This window comes from Topomyia yanbarensis, chromosome 2, assembly GCF_030247195.1.
Source record: "Topomyia yanbarensis strain Yona2022 chromosome 2, ASM3024719v1, whole genome shotgun sequence".
Classification (NCBI taxonomy): domain Eukaryota; kingdom Metazoa; phylum Arthropoda; class Insecta; order Diptera; family Culicidae; genus Topomyia; species Topomyia yanbarensis.
This window is the reverse complement of record NC_080671.1, coordinates 7,558,035-7,573,820: the sequence shown is the minus strand read 5'-3', so window position 1 is coordinate 7,573,820 and position 15,786 is coordinate 7,558,035. Positions and strand designations below refer to the sequence as shown.

The 15,786-nt window shown below is 39.2% G+C and overlaps 1 protein-coding gene across 1 annotated transcript; it reads left to right on the top strand.

Moving 5' to 3' along the window:
- Nucleotides 1–4,198: 4,198 nt before the first annotated feature.
- On the top strand, nucleotides 4,199–4,633 carry LOC131678492 (uncharacterized; the record flags this gene model as incomplete). Its single annotated transcript, XM_058958673.1, has 1 exon — nucleotides 4,199–4,633. A coding segment is annotated over one exon (435 nt), but the record flags the coding sequence as incomplete, so codon positions are not given.
- Between the last annotated feature and the right edge of the window lie 11,153 nt (nucleotides 4,634–15,786).

Sequence of the window (15,786 nt, the reverse complement as noted above, 5' to 3'; positions counted from 1 at the left end):
CCGCGAATCTGATACCTAATTTTAGTGTTTGGATGAGATACTAGAAGAGAGTGAATCTCCCTTCTCATTAGTCCAGTCCAGTCTTGTCGCCATGGAACGTGTTGTCTAGTGAATACGAGCGTCATTTTTTGATTGGTCCAACTGAAAGTATGAATTTAGGCTGCTAGGATGAAGGGTGGATACTTCTGGACGTGACCGATTCATTATCGCGCAAGCAGTGGGTTAATGGTTGAGACCACGTGTGTAATTTTTTTTTATATATTATTTTTTATTTGATTACATTATTTTGTTTGCATTACATTTCAAATTTAGTATATTGGGTGTTCAGCCACAAGTGGTGACTTTTCATCCTTAACGTTTGTAAATTAATAAGTGCTTTAACGTTCACTTAATTATCGGCGTGTTTTGTTTTTTGTGTAATCGCTAAGACTACGAGCGTTTGTTCGTTTGGAATGGGAGAGATTGTGAGTGTATATGAGAGAATATGCAATTGATTGTGCTAGTGTGAATCTAATTTAAAGTGTAGTAATAAAAGGACAAATAACATGTCAAATAAAGAAAAGAAATTAAGTAAAAACGTGTTAGTTGATCTATATCATTGTTGGTACACTTGCGTAGTGGAAATGCAAACTATTAGAAGTAAAACAAAACAGACTACTTCCCTGGCCCAACTGTCACAAATACTCAGACGAACACATACACAGATAGACATAACTATTGTACACTAGTACTAAAAATTACCATGATTACAACACAACCACTAATACGCTTCTATATTTACATTTTTTAATTAATTAACGTTCTCCAACTTTTAAATATATTGTAGATAAAAGTGCAACTTTTTAAATGAAATCAAAATTATCCATTTTCGTTGGTTCCCTTTTGAGATATTTCTAACTTTTGAACCAAACAAGAAAAATATTCTTTCATCGGCAGAAGTCGCACCTAATCGTGCTCTTAAATTATACAGAATACCACATTTGTGAGAAAAATCACACTATCCCATAACTATAAGGAGAAAACTACTTTTTTGAGAGACACCCTAAGTTGTGTTATGGAACTCACCATATAAGAAAAACGGTTCGAGATACAAAGTTGGCATCTTCTACCAAGTTGCTTAGAATTGATTGTTCTAGAGCATTGCAGTAGGTGCAGGTGAATTCTAGCACAGTTAGAAAAAAATCTTTAGAATTTTGACTTTTTTAAGGACGACCTTAAAATTGTTTCATCCATATGAAACGGTTTGCCACGCACAATAAATGGCACGCAAACAGTGATAATAATATCTCAAACCTGAATGCGATTCACTAGAGCTTAAAATAGATAACGAGTGAGATCTGCCAGAGAGGAGCGGTGACTATTTGCTTATACGAGACATTGGGGATCGATGGATCCATTGGTAGGTATTGGGACTGTGGCAGTGATCACGATACTGTTGGGAATGTGTGATGACATCATCACAACTCCCGGATAGCGGAGTGGTTAACGCACCCAACTAGAGACGGAGATCGCAGGTTCTATACCTGCTTCAGGACATATTTTTCAAAAATAATCCGCGAAGTACTCTAAGGATATCGAAATATTCAGCGGTGACAACTACCTCAAATGTCCGCCCAGATAAGCAGAGAAATCTGATATTCTGTCAAAAGCAAGCAAATGACGTTACTAACGACAAGCCTTACATGAAGGACTACCCCGCCTACATACCCGCTCACAACGTTGAGATCGACGTTGTAGTCACCGATTTGTGTTTTTAATGCCTGAATCCACTGGAGTACTGGGTTGGCTTTTTTCAAAAATTCCAATGAGCGCAGATTTTGAAAGGAAATTTGAACTATCTGTAGGCACACATTCTCATTACATCTAAGTATAAAAGAACATAAAATCATTATTCGTTTTATTTACCGTTAAATTTGAGTTTTTGGGTCTTCTTAATGTACCTTCCACCAAGAATGTTTCTTCAAAATTTCAAAAGAATTTCTTAGAACTAAAATTATACTACTAAATAACACTAAATAGTGATCAATGTGACTGTTTAGTTTTCGCGCGGTAGGTTTTCCCCAAAAGACGTGCAAGAGGTTACTAAAGCAAGAGAGAAGAATGACGTGTCGAAAACACCAAATTGACATTCTTGACGCTACACGAGGTAATCAGAATAGCGTCGCTATGTAGGTCGACTATAATTTATTTTAACATTACATTTTTTTAAATTTTAAACGTAATTGTCTTAAAATTGTTGTTTTTTCCGAAAACAGCTTTGCGGTGACTTCATTTCCTTGGCAGCATCTAAACCGATATATTTGAAACCTTTATCCTAGTTTTTCTGATTATAATGACTTCTTTGTGAAGGAAGAAATTTTTGGTTACTTTATATATCTATTTTTAAAGCCAAAAAAACAACTTTTAGTTATAATCATTCAAAATCAACCATTTCAGAAACCATTTCACAAAACTTAATTCTGTCAAATCCTGCATCCAGCCATTTACTAAAGAAAATTTGTAGGTTTTTCAATTGCACATATGTCGTACTTAATTTATCGTGGTCGCGCATGAGGTCCAAAATGAGGTGATCCGTGGCAACAATTACATTACTGCCATTTTGCAAGCTTTTTCAATATGAAAATTACTAAAAATACCTTAAAACATCTACTTAAATGTATGCAAAATAGTATCAAAAAATATACAATAAATACAAAATAAAAACTCGCTAATAAACCCTATTGTTTGGGTCGTAAGTCGATATAACCCCTTTAATAACTCAATTGATTTTTGTAGAACCATGCGCTCAAATATACTATTCTCATCAGCAAACCGGAGTTTCCAGCTTGAACTTGGGCCAGTTGCACAAGTTGTGTTGTGTACCTCAATTTTAATTTTTTTTTTTGTTGAAATTATCTAAGTTCTCTCTTAAAAAGAAACCAGGTAAAAAATGGAATAATTCAGACCATCCACAGAATATGTATCAATCGATAAGTTCAACACAATAATGACATGAAGCTCGAGGTTAATTTTTTTTTATTAACCGAATTTGAGTTTAATTTAGTAAACAACAGTCTTCTGTACAGCCAACGGAGCCACATATGATGGTTCCGGGCCAACGGCAATCTGCTTCGTCACAGGAACAACGGTCTTAACGAGATTTTGGTGTCCCCATCCATATGCGCCTGCTCCGTATGTTTCCCATGGCAGTCCCCAGGCATTCACTTTAGTCGGAAGAACAGTTTTCACGAGCTCCTGTTGATGTCCCCAACCGTAAGCTCCGCTTCCGTACGATCCCCACGGAAGACCCCACGAGTTGACGGCATCATCGTAATATCCGTTCCATCCTTTCACCAGAGGAGCCGCTTGTAAAACAGTAGACCAGGATTTGGTATAAGGATAGGCAGCCACACTGCCGTGGTTATTCCATCCGTTCCAGGAGTTCCATCCAACAGATTGCGATGGCCATGTATTTGGGATGTAGGATCCTTGGGCAGTTAAGGCAAGGGTCACGATTAGAAATGTGACGAAAACCTATAAAATAGGATATATTATATTTGACTAATTTAATGCTGTTTTTTTGTTTTTACCTTCATTTCAATTGTTAGAAGCGTTAACTAGTTGATGTTTCAATGCTTGAAGCTGAATTATGACGGTAGCTTCTGCAAACCGTTAGTTTTATACTCGTGTTGATTTCCGGAAAATATTTTTAGACAACATTGCACATGTAATTGTTATCAAATGTTTTCGTTGTCTCATCTATCAATATGAAAACCGAATCCTCTTGCTTCTGCTTTGCACAGGAAATTGTTATAAAAAATTCATGAATTGATGATTGTCTACCTTCTAGACATGGGGAGCGGTGGTGTTCAATTGTGTCTTACTCACAACCAAAAATCGATCCGGAAATGCGATCGTAGGCCAAACAGTAACTAGTTGACATAGCTAACTCAAACTGTATAAATATGTTCGATTTTCCCACTAGCGATCATAGTTCATTTGGACTCCTTCAATCGATCGTACTATTGATCACTAGCATCGTTTCAACCCAAGGATGAAGGTAATGCTTGGTTGAACAGTTTTAAACTCGATTAGCGCAATTAATTTTTTTCTTATCAATTAGGGCTTCATCGCAATCATCGTTGCTACCCTGGCTGCCGCCACACAAGGATCTTATGTACCCAGTTCTTGGCCATCACATTCAGCTGGATGGAATTCCTGGAATGGATGGAATGATCATAGCCTTGCTGCTTATCCATACGCAAAATCCTGGCCATCAACGTGGCAAGTGACTCCACAGATTGCCGCCTACCCCTACGCCAAATCGTGGTCATCTGCTTGGCCAGCTGCATCTCTGTACAATGGCTGGAATGGATATTATAGCGAAGCGAATAAAGCCCACTCGTGGGGTCTACCGTTGGAAAGCTACGGAGCCGGATGGGGATATCAAAATCTGGCTAAAGTGGTAGCACCAGTCAAGATTAACTCTTGGGGACTTCCATGGGAAAACTACGGAGCAGGTGCTAATGATTGGGGATACCAGCACGGACTGGTCAAGACGGTCGTTCCAGTATCGAAGCAAATTGCTGCCACTCCAGGATCGGTTTTCGTTGCGCCAGTGTCAGTTGGTGGAGAGAAGGTTGTTTTGCACTAATATGATGTGATTTGGAACTTATAAACAGTTGATTGGCTTATAGTAATAAACAATTCAAACAAAAGACGAAGAACGTCTTTGATTTTTTATGTTATGTATCCGAATGTGTTCTTAATACAACGAATCGTATACTTCATTTTAAATTAATCTTCCATAAAGTGGATCCTACTGAGCTCGTTGTGGCGTTTTACGAAAAGTAGGGGGTGCTATGCATGACTTGATATCAACTGCTCAAGGGCCAAGGCTAAAGGTCCCCTGAAACCAAATAAAAAAAATCGTTGTGATCCACCTAGTGATGCAATCGTGCCTTTTTCATTTATCCAAACTACGATTCCATTGCTGGTTATAATTAATATAATGGTGGAAATGTCGATTACATATGATTGGGTGTTTGTCGACTGGTTACGGAATATTGACAGGTATTTAACGGCTTTCTCAGTCTTAATACTCTAGGCAAACGATTTGATTTTAGATTGCCCGACGTTTCGGCCGTTTTTGGTGGCCTTTTTCAAGGGAAAACTGTATTTTAGACATAGAGAGGTGAAAGTTACAATGGGATGCAAAAACATGGACTTTTAACATTAATATACACATAAACGTTTAACTCACTCTAGTCTTGTCGTTTTTGTCGGAGTCGTTTATTACCAACGGTGAGAGGTTCGGTGGTTTTGCGTGGTTCAATGTACTGGATATTGTGAGGATTTTTCGCGATAAACATTCGTTAGCACTTTTGGTCACGGAGCTCGATGTTATCATCAACCGGTTTTGCAACGTCTGGTTTAAAGATGGTAACCCGATGGTATCTATCCATCATGACCCAAAAGTGTGCCATCACTTGTATCTGATGTGGTTGTATTATTGCGGTGAGTGTAGGTTGTTTTGAGTGAGTGCAAAATTCCTGCGTATGTTGCGTTGAGTCCATCCACATCGATGCGATGATTTACGGTGTTAGCTGTGTTCGTGATATGGCACATTTCCAATATTGGGAGCGCCATCGACCGATAGGTTCTGTCAATGATTTCTACTTTGCTGAGATCGAACGTATGATTGTGTTGTACCACGTGCTCGATGAGAGCAGTTTTCTCTCGGAGACTGATCATCTGTTCATCGTTGTTGTTCACTCCATCTGCTTTTAATTTTTGGTATTGGTTTATGTTGGTTTTGTGACCATATAGTCTGGTTTTGAGCTGGTTACGTGTCATGCCCAAATCTTGAGCGTTTTTTCAAAGCGTCATATCTGCAATGAGTTACTCTCTTTGTTTACTTTCTCTTTCGATTTTTACGGCGTCACTATAACACTTTTCACTTATTTTACAGTACAGATCGAAAGACGGTGGTTTTAACTAGCATATTATGCAAAGAGTTGAGGGATAAATGTTAAAATGACCGAATTATTAACAGAAGAGAAAGTAAACAAAGAGAGTAACTCATTGCAGATATGACGTTTTGAAAAAACGCTCAAGAAATATTTCATTCTACAGTCCTCACATGTTAGACTGTAAATGATGTTGGACTGTAGCAGCGGGTCCACTGGATCTTTGATGTTGTTTAGTAACTTGGCTGTTGTATTGATTGGCTTGGGTGTTATTTTTATGTTTGGGTAGTCTATTTTAAGTATTTTTATTACGGATGTGCTGAGTATGGAAACTGCCCGAAGTTTGGGGTTGTGAAGTCATGGGAAACAAATTGGAACGTGGCTTCACAGTTTGAAACCAAAGTTGGTTTGGACTTGTTTCATCACAACAGTGTAGTAGAAACGCTAAACCCCTTGTAATTTTTGGTTTTGTTCTGTTCCACAGTTCGGTTCGGTTGTCTTGGATGTGAGGGTATACTTTGCAACTTCAACGAAAAGTGGTTAGGTTTTAAACGCAGTTCAGCCATTTTAAGATGAATATTCGAAATTTTTGCACTTATCGCTCAGAAATACTTCAAATGAATAAAATCATAGATTTTTGATATTATGGCAATAAATTTTTTAATAATGATTACCATTCTCAAAATACCACGCAGAAGGTTATGCTTCCTAAGTTTGGCATAACAGATTCATGTACCTAGTATGCTACGGGTCTATGAATGACGTCATCATCGACTATTTAAGGAACAGAATTGGTTCGACAAGCTCTGTCTCCTGCCCCAGGACTCTCTCCTGTTCCAGACATCAGTTCAATTTCTGGTCGCAGTTTTCTGTCTTCTTTCTCGAAATGAAATGACCTGATAAGAAAGAAGGTGATCGATCGTAGCAGTAGGACCAGTTTCTACCTTTCAATCATCAATCAGCGCAAACAGAACGACACACGAAAAAGCGGGCCCTGAAATGGACTGTTATACAGAAATTAAAACAATGTACCTAAGAGCGAACAACCAACCGTCAGCAACGGAGGTTGGACTGGACTGCCCGATCTTTATTCACATTCGATTTTGTAACCACAATTTACCACAGCTAATGCAAATGCAAAGGTATATGCACAGATTGTGCTCTGCTGCAACAGAAGGTTTTGTTCAATATGTAACATTCGATGTTGATTGGTTATTCTTAAACTGTACAAAAGAAATATATTCAATTAATAATTATTCCAAATACTTATTCCAGTCAAGAGTTTCTTCCAGGAGAAAAGTGCAGGTTTTTGGCTGGCTTGACTCTCGACACCGCGATTCAAGGTCAGACTAAATCAGCACCCGACACGAACATCCAAAAACGCTCTCCCAATCCGGGACGATGGGTTACCAGCTATCTACCGCGACATTAGAAACGCGGATGAAGAGTCCGATGAAAGCCACGAAACGTAGTTATTGGCGCCGGTTCGTTGACGGATTAACATCGATGAGCACTCTTTGGGGCACATCCAGGCGTATGCGAAACCGAAGCAGCGCTAACGATAGCGTGGAATATTCAAACCGCTCGTTATTCGACTTCGCCAAGAATCTTTGTTCAGATTATTCCCCGGCACAGAAAACCTACCATGTCCGTTTTCGATGGTGGAGTTCTCACTTGCACTCTTATCAAGCAAAAATAAAGGCCTGACAGAATCAAATTCAACTTGCTGAAGAACCTCCCTGACCCTGCTTGTTGAGTTTATTTAATAAGTTTCTTGAGGATAACATTGTCCCACACGATTGGAGACAAATTTCATCGTCATCCAAAAACAGGAAAACGAGCCTTCGATCACAACTCGTATCGACCGATTGCGATGCTCTCCTGTATCCGGAAGCAGTTCGAGAAGCTGTTCCGTATCGACAATTGGTTCAAAACAAATAGCTTACTGTCAGATAAACAAATTGGCTTCCGCAATGGAAAAGGGATGAACGATTGACTTGCGTTGCTCTCAACCGAGATTCAAATCGAATATGCCAGCAAAGAGCAGTTGGCATCAGTGCTTTTAGATATTAAGGGGTCTTTTGATTCAGCTTCTAGCAACATTCTTTCTGAAAAGCTGCACCCGCATGGTCTTTCAGCAACTCTAAACAACTTTTTGCTAAACTTGTTGTCGGAAAAGCACATGCATTTTTCGCATGGTGACTTATCGATATCACGATTAAGCTACATGGGTTTTTCCCCAGGGTCAATGACTAAGCCCTCTTTTATACAATTTGTACGTAAACGACACTGATGAATGTCTTGACAATTCCTACTAAAGCTTCTATTAATAGATCAAACTATTGCTCAGCTTTGTAATTTCATATATCTCGGGGTCTGGTTCGACTCGAAGGGTATGGACCTACATGAGGCTTGTGTGTTTGAAAACTATCGAAGGCAAGAATTTTGTTCCCAAATGCAGTGAATCAAACCCGAAAATCATTTGCATTAATTAATTTCACGTGAATAGGTTGGAGTAACTTGAAAATGTTATGAAAAAGTGAGATATCGTTTTTATTTCCCAAGTGGAATGTAAATGGTTAATTCTGAATTGGCAAAAACTTGATTTGTATGTAGCTCATTCAGATTTTAGCTTCCTCACAATATACTACATCAGCATTGATCACTGCCTAGCACACCTGATATACGATGGATGAGCTTTTTAAATCGGTCATTCTTGTAAAGACTGCGAATTAAATGCTTATTATACTTCACAAGCCAATGCCTCCAAAATAATTTCGATGGGATTTGAATTGGATCATTGTACTGGCCACGTCAATTTTGACCAATTTTTTCCTGCTGCTCGAGGTTATTTGCATGGCCCCCATAAGAGTGTTATTTGAAACACAATCTCAAAAGTTTATGATTTTTTTTGTACACTAAAGTACTTGGTGAGAGAGTTTCGAATTAAACAGATAACTATCAACACAGCATTTGTTTTGTTATAAACTAATCTGAAGAAACGAACTTTCTAGGTAGTTAGGATCATTTGATTGAAAAATTTAATTATACCTGATTATACATATATACTAGCGCCACGTGGCAACAGTGCACCAAACTATAATAACTATCATCCACACTGCTTTTTCCTGACTGCTGTAAGATGTTTTACACTGACGGATCAAACCTCAAAGAGTTCACTGACTTCGGTATCTTCAATCAAAAGTTCACCGATTTCTGCAGTCTAATTTACCCTGCCCCAGATTTTGCTGCAGAACTAGCTGCTATTAACTATACTCTTGGAGTCATTGACAAATTAATCACAGACCATTACTTCATCTTTTTGAATAGCCTCAGTTCCATCACTGCTACTCGCTCGATGCAACATAGGAAAATACGGGAGTAACTGAGTGCTTTATTTGACAAATCTTTCCAGATTGCCTTGGTTTGGATCCCTTCTCATTGCCCGATTCCGGGCAACGAGTGGGCGTATGCTTTGGCTGAGGAGGGTGCTTTAGAAGGTGACATTTATGAAAGATCAATTTGCTTCGGCAAATTTTCATTATTACTCATCAGAAAATTCTTGAAATTTAGTAAACTTCGTGCAGCACTAGAAAGGTGGCTACATTCGATAGTCCCAAAAGTAACAACGAAACCTTGGTAGAAAGAAATAGATACGGGTCGCGACTTCATTCGAGTGATGCCCGTCTCATGTCAAACCAGGACACGTTGGACGCACACCTCCGACGTATTGGGCTCGTTGCCAGTGGTCTCTACGCTTGTGGCGTTGTCTATCACGATATCGAACACATTGTTTGGGCGTGCATCGAGTATAGTTCCGCCAGGTCACAACTAACCTAGCACCTAGCGTCCCGATTCGAAATGTTATGACAAATCGCGATCTTCTCTCAGTGTAAGAATTTAGCCCATCTCTTTTCAGCTCTATTATGGTTGGATTCGAACCCAGCATCCTTGACAACTGCGGCATTTACGTGTTACCCTATGCTATCGTACACCGATTGTATAAGAACTGTCACTGCGCTTGAAAACTAGTGCGGATGACCAATTTCACTGTGTGCACCTAATTTGCACTGGCGGCTCCGGAGGAGGCAAGTGTCCCTCCTATTCAACCAGAAAGTTTTCCATTCTTGGTGAACTCCAATAAATAATTTTTGTTTTTTGTTTGACAAATTCTTCGCCACACACCACGCATAGCGGGAAATTGCGCTTCCAAAATTGCATTTTCCATTATGTTTCAGACACATTTTTCCTAGAAATGGTATACTCCTCTTTACCATCCGGTTAGAGTCACCTATCATCCTCTCGCTCAATGTTTTCTTATCTATTTCTTACCTGTTTTCAAACACGATTCCACCTGCTCATTATTTCGACCTTAGTAATACACGTCTTGATGACTGAACGTCAAATTCAAAACATTCATAACAGTTTTTGCAACCGGCCGAGACGGTTGTGCCTCCAGGTAGAAGGTTTTGTTCTGGAGAGAGTGACGGAGTGCGAGACGCTGTATGCGTTTTTGTGGGAGAGAGAGACCAGTTTGTTAAGTGTGAGTCGACAGTTGATACGTCGGAGGCGTGGTCAACCGCATCCTCGACAAGTGGTGTTTTGACAGCAAACCGCGGGTAGACGAATTTGCCTACCGCGGTGGCAGAAATCGACAGTGATCGTGCCTGTACACACAGAAAAAATATATTGTATTGGTGTCGTCGGGAAATTCTAATCGACGTGAGGGGAAGCGTCACAGGTAGACCCATTTGCTCTATTTGTCTACCGCAGAAGTGGAGGAGGAAAACAAGTGGCACCGAAAAGTGCCGCATCGACAGTGGGATTTTCGCAGCAAGCCATAGGTAGCCACATTTGTCTATCGCGGTGGTGGAAACGGAGAGAACGCGCTTGTGGTGGTGATACCGACGAGCAGCTTAACCGGAGAGAGTTTTGAAGTGTTGCAGGTAGGCCTATTTCTCTACTGAAGAAGCAACGCTACGAAGAAGGACAGCAAGTGTCACATTGTCAAACAACGGGCACCGAGTTTACAACGTAACGGATGAGGTGTGTTCTACCGGTATAATAGGTATATTTTTCATTCCTTTTTGTGATAGTTTTTCTTGCTAGGTAAAATGGATGACGAGATGGGAGAAAGAGTAACAGACCCTCCCCCTAACCCTGCTGAAAATGTAAACCCGATTAGAATTAAAATTTACCCAGAGTCGTCAACAGGACCATGGATTGTATTTATTAGGCGTAAAGTAAAGGCGCTAAATATCATTCAAATTTCGAAAGATTTGACTTCGCGATTCTCGGATGTAAAAGAGATCGTCAAAGTTAATAAAGATAAAATACGCATTGTCGTTGGTAGTCTCAAACAAGCCAATGCATTTGCTTCTTGCGAGCTTTTTACGCGTGAGTATAGAGTGTATATTCCTTCAAAGGAAATTGAAATTGATGGGGTCATCACAGAATCGAGTTTGACTGTTGATGACATAATTAAGCATGGGGTTGGTCGTTTCAAAGACACCATACTTAAAGACGTAAAGATACTTGAATGCAAGCAATTGCATTCAGTATCACACGAAGGAGATAAAAAAGTTTATCGACTGTCTGACTCGTTTCGAGTGACTTTCGCTGGGTCTGCGCTGCCCAACTATGTCATTATCGATAAGATTCGTCTCCCTGTTCGCCTTTTTATCCCTCGTGTAATGAATTGCCTTAATTGTAAACAGCTTGGCCACACAGCCACTTACTGTTCCAATAAGGCACGGTGTGGCAAATGTGGGGGTTCTCATCAAGAGGCTACATGCAATGAAAATTCAGAAAAATGTTTAATGTGCAGAGAAAACTCGCATGAGCTTCCTGCATGCCCCATTTATAAATTGCGCGAGGATAAAATTAAACGATCCTTGAAGGAGAGGTCTAAGCGCTCCTATGCAGAAATGTTAAAAAATGCTACCCCTAAACCCATCTTCTTAGAAAACACTTACACATCTCTATTTTCGGAACAGTCTGACTCCGACGGGGCGTGCGAAGGTACATCATTTGTTTTACCCGGAAAATCCAGAAAAAGAAAACAGTCTTCTTTTCCCAAGCTGCCAAGAAAGGGCCTTAAAATTTCTCCACCAATAGATAAACTGCGCCCAAAACCGAAAAATTCAGATTCAAAACCGAAATTAATTCCGCCCGGTTTTGGGAACGTACAATCCAAACAGAACACCATTACTGGAAGTAATAAAATTTCGACTTCCTCTGAGCATCAGCCGGGGGTAGGATTATTGAAATTTTCTGAAATTGTTGATTGGATTTTTAAAGCATTCAATATTTCTGAACCACTAAAGAGTATACTTTCAGCTTTCCTCCCAACAATTAGAACATTTTTAGAGCAACTGATTGCTCAATGGCCCATCCTTGCAGCAATTATATCCTTCAATGGTTAATTCAACTCCTAAGGTGAAAGACTCCATCACTGTTTTACAGTGGAATTGCAGAAGTATCATACCAAAAATTGATTCCTTAAAAATTTTACTGCATAATTTAAAATGCGATGCTTTTGCTCTATGTGAAACATGGCTTACCTCAAACATTAATTTCAACTTAAATGATTTCAACATTATTCGCCTAGACCGAGACACCCCGTATGGAGGAGTGCTTCTAGGACTTAAAAAGTGCTATTCTTTCTATAGAATTACCATTCCCATGATTGCTGGCATTGAGGCTGTAGCAGTCCAAACGAATATTAAAGGCAAAGACATGTCTATCGCTTCTATATATATATATATATATATATATATATATATATATATATATATATATATATATATATATATATATATATATATATATATATATATATATATATATATATATATATATATATATATATATATATATATATATATATATATATATATATATATATATATATATATATATATATATATATATATATATATATATATATATATACCTCCCAAAGTTCAAATTGGACAACGTCAAATTTTTGAGGTAGTGTAATCCATGGCTGCTCCGCGTCTGGTACTGGGAGACTTCAACTCGCACGGAGTATTGTGGGGTTCCCTCTACAATGATAATCGATCCTCTTTGATATACAATGTTTGTGACGAATTTAATATGACAGTTTTAAATACTGGCGAAACAACAAGCATCCCCAGACCTCCTGCACGTCCAAGTGCATTAGATCTATCTCTGTGCTCGACATCGCTTCGGTTAGATTGCACGTGGAAGGTTGTACCTGATCCTCACGGTAGCGATCATTTGCCAATCGTTGTTTCAATTAACAGTGAATTAGGCCTTACGAATTCAGTCAATGTTCCTTATGACTTAACACGAAACATTGATTGGAAAACATACGAAACATTAATTTCCACTTCTCTTGCTTCGACAGAAGAGCTACCCCCTACCGAAGAATATGAATTCCTAGCGGGTTTAATTATTGAAGCAGCAGAACAAGCCCAAACGAAATGCAATCCTGGAATGACAATAAATAGACGGCCCCCTAATCCTTGGTGGGACAAAGAGTGCTCTGATGCATATGAAGCTAAACAAGTTGCCTACAAAGAAATTATGAAACAGAAAGGGGGTATACGTGAGAACTTTGAAAATTATTTCATTTTGCAAAACAAATTTGACAGTATACGTCGTGCCAAAAAGTCTAGTTATTGGAGACGCTTCGTTGATGGCTTGTCAAGAGAAACATCAATGAGTACTCTTTGGAACACAGCCAGAAGAATGAGGAATCGAAACGTGACTAATGAAAGCGAAGATTTTTCGAATCGTTGGATATTTAATTTTGCCAAGAAAATTTGTCCAGATTCTGCTCCTGCGCAGAAAATCATTCACGATGCTCCCACAAGTAACGATTTCATAGATTCGCCTTTGACAATGATGGAATTTTCAATTGCACTCCTCTCATGCAACAATAATGCTCCGGGACTAGACAGAATTAAATTCAACTTGGTGAAGAATCTGCCTGACCTAGCAAAAAGACGCTTGTTAAATTTATTCAACAAGTTTCTTGAGCAGAATATTGTCCCGCGTGACTGGAGACAAGTGAGAGTTATCGCCATTCCAAAACCGGGAAAACCAGCCTCCGATCATAACTCGTATCGACCGATTGCAATGCTATCCTGCATCAGGAAATTGTTGGAAAAAATTATCCTACGACGTCTCGACAATTGGGTTGAGGCGAACGGCTTGCTATCAGATACCCAGTTTGGTTTTCGGAGAGGAAAGGGAACGAATGATTGCCTGGCGCTATTTTCGTCAGAAATCCAACTCGCTTACGCAAAAAAAGAACAAATGGCGTCTGTGTTCTTAGACATAAAAGGAGCATTCGACTCAGTCTCCATTGATGTTCTCTCGGAGAAGCTACATCAATGTGGTCTTTCACCGATATTAAATAATTATTTATACAATTTATTGTCAGAAAAGCACATGCATTTTTCATATGGCGATTTCGCGACACTCAGAATAAGTTACATGGGCCTCCCACAAGGCTCTTGTCTAAGCCCCCTTCTCTATAATTTTTACGTGAATGACATTGATAATTGTATTGTCAGTCCATGCACTCTAAGACAACTAGCAGATGATGGGGTGGTTTCTGCCACAGGACCAAAAGCTATAAATTTACAACAACCATTGCAAGATAGCTTGGATAATTTATCAATTTGGGCTTTAAAGCTGGGCATCGATTTCTCTACGGAGAAAACAGAGTTGGTCGTTTTCTCAAGGAAGCGTGATCCAGCTCAGCTTCAGCTTCAGTTGGTTGGTAGAACGATAGCCCAAGTCCTGACTTTTAAATACCTTGGAATTTGGTTCGATTCTAAAGGCACATGGGGAGGCCACATTAGGTATCTAATAACGAAATGCCAACAAAGGATAAATTTTCTGCGAACAATAACTGGATCATGGTGGGGTTCTCATCCAAGTGACATGATAAGATTGTATCAAACAACAATACTTTCAGTAATGGATTAAGGGTGCATCTGTTTCCGTTCAGCTGCGAACACTCACATTATTAAACTGGAACGGATACAGTATCGTTGTTTACGAATTGCCCTAGGCAGAGTTAAAAATAATCGAAGTTTTTTTTTGACGGCTGAAAATGAACCTGTTGCGACTCGCGGTGAATAGAAAAAATATTCATTCAACTATCCATCTTATTCATTCAGTTGAATATCGTACAATATATTCATTACACTAATTAACTAGGAAAATGTTTTCAAATGCCAATAAAGCATATGAAACAACAATCATCATCGCTTACATTGTGCCAGGGCCTACTTTGAAGCGTTTGATTCGTTGCTGAACGGTCGCTTCGTGTAATAATCGGAGACGAATGAAAATATGCGTGGATGAATGGGTGGTTTGTTCGTTTGACGTTTTCAGCTGCGTCACTGAATATTGAAAATGAATGCGCCTGAATATGATCAATTTTCATTCAATGAATTTGAATATTTTTAACTCTGGCCCTAGGTTGCATGCAGTCGACCCATACGATGGGTCTTAAAGTACTAGCGGGAGTTCTTCCTTTAAAAGACCGATTCTGGGATCTCTCCTCTCGTTTACTTATTCGATGTGAGGTTATGAACCCACTGGTAATTGAAAATTTTGAAAGACTTGTTGAGCTTCAACCCCAAACCAGATTCATGACAGTGTATTTCAATCACATGTCACAAGAAATAACGCCTGCTAGGTATGTTCCCACATACGTCAATATACTAGATACTCCTGAATCCACTTTATTCTTCGACACGTCCATGCAAGCAGAGATTCGTGAAATTCCGGATCATCTACGCTCGCGGGAGATCCCTAAAATATTCACAAGTAA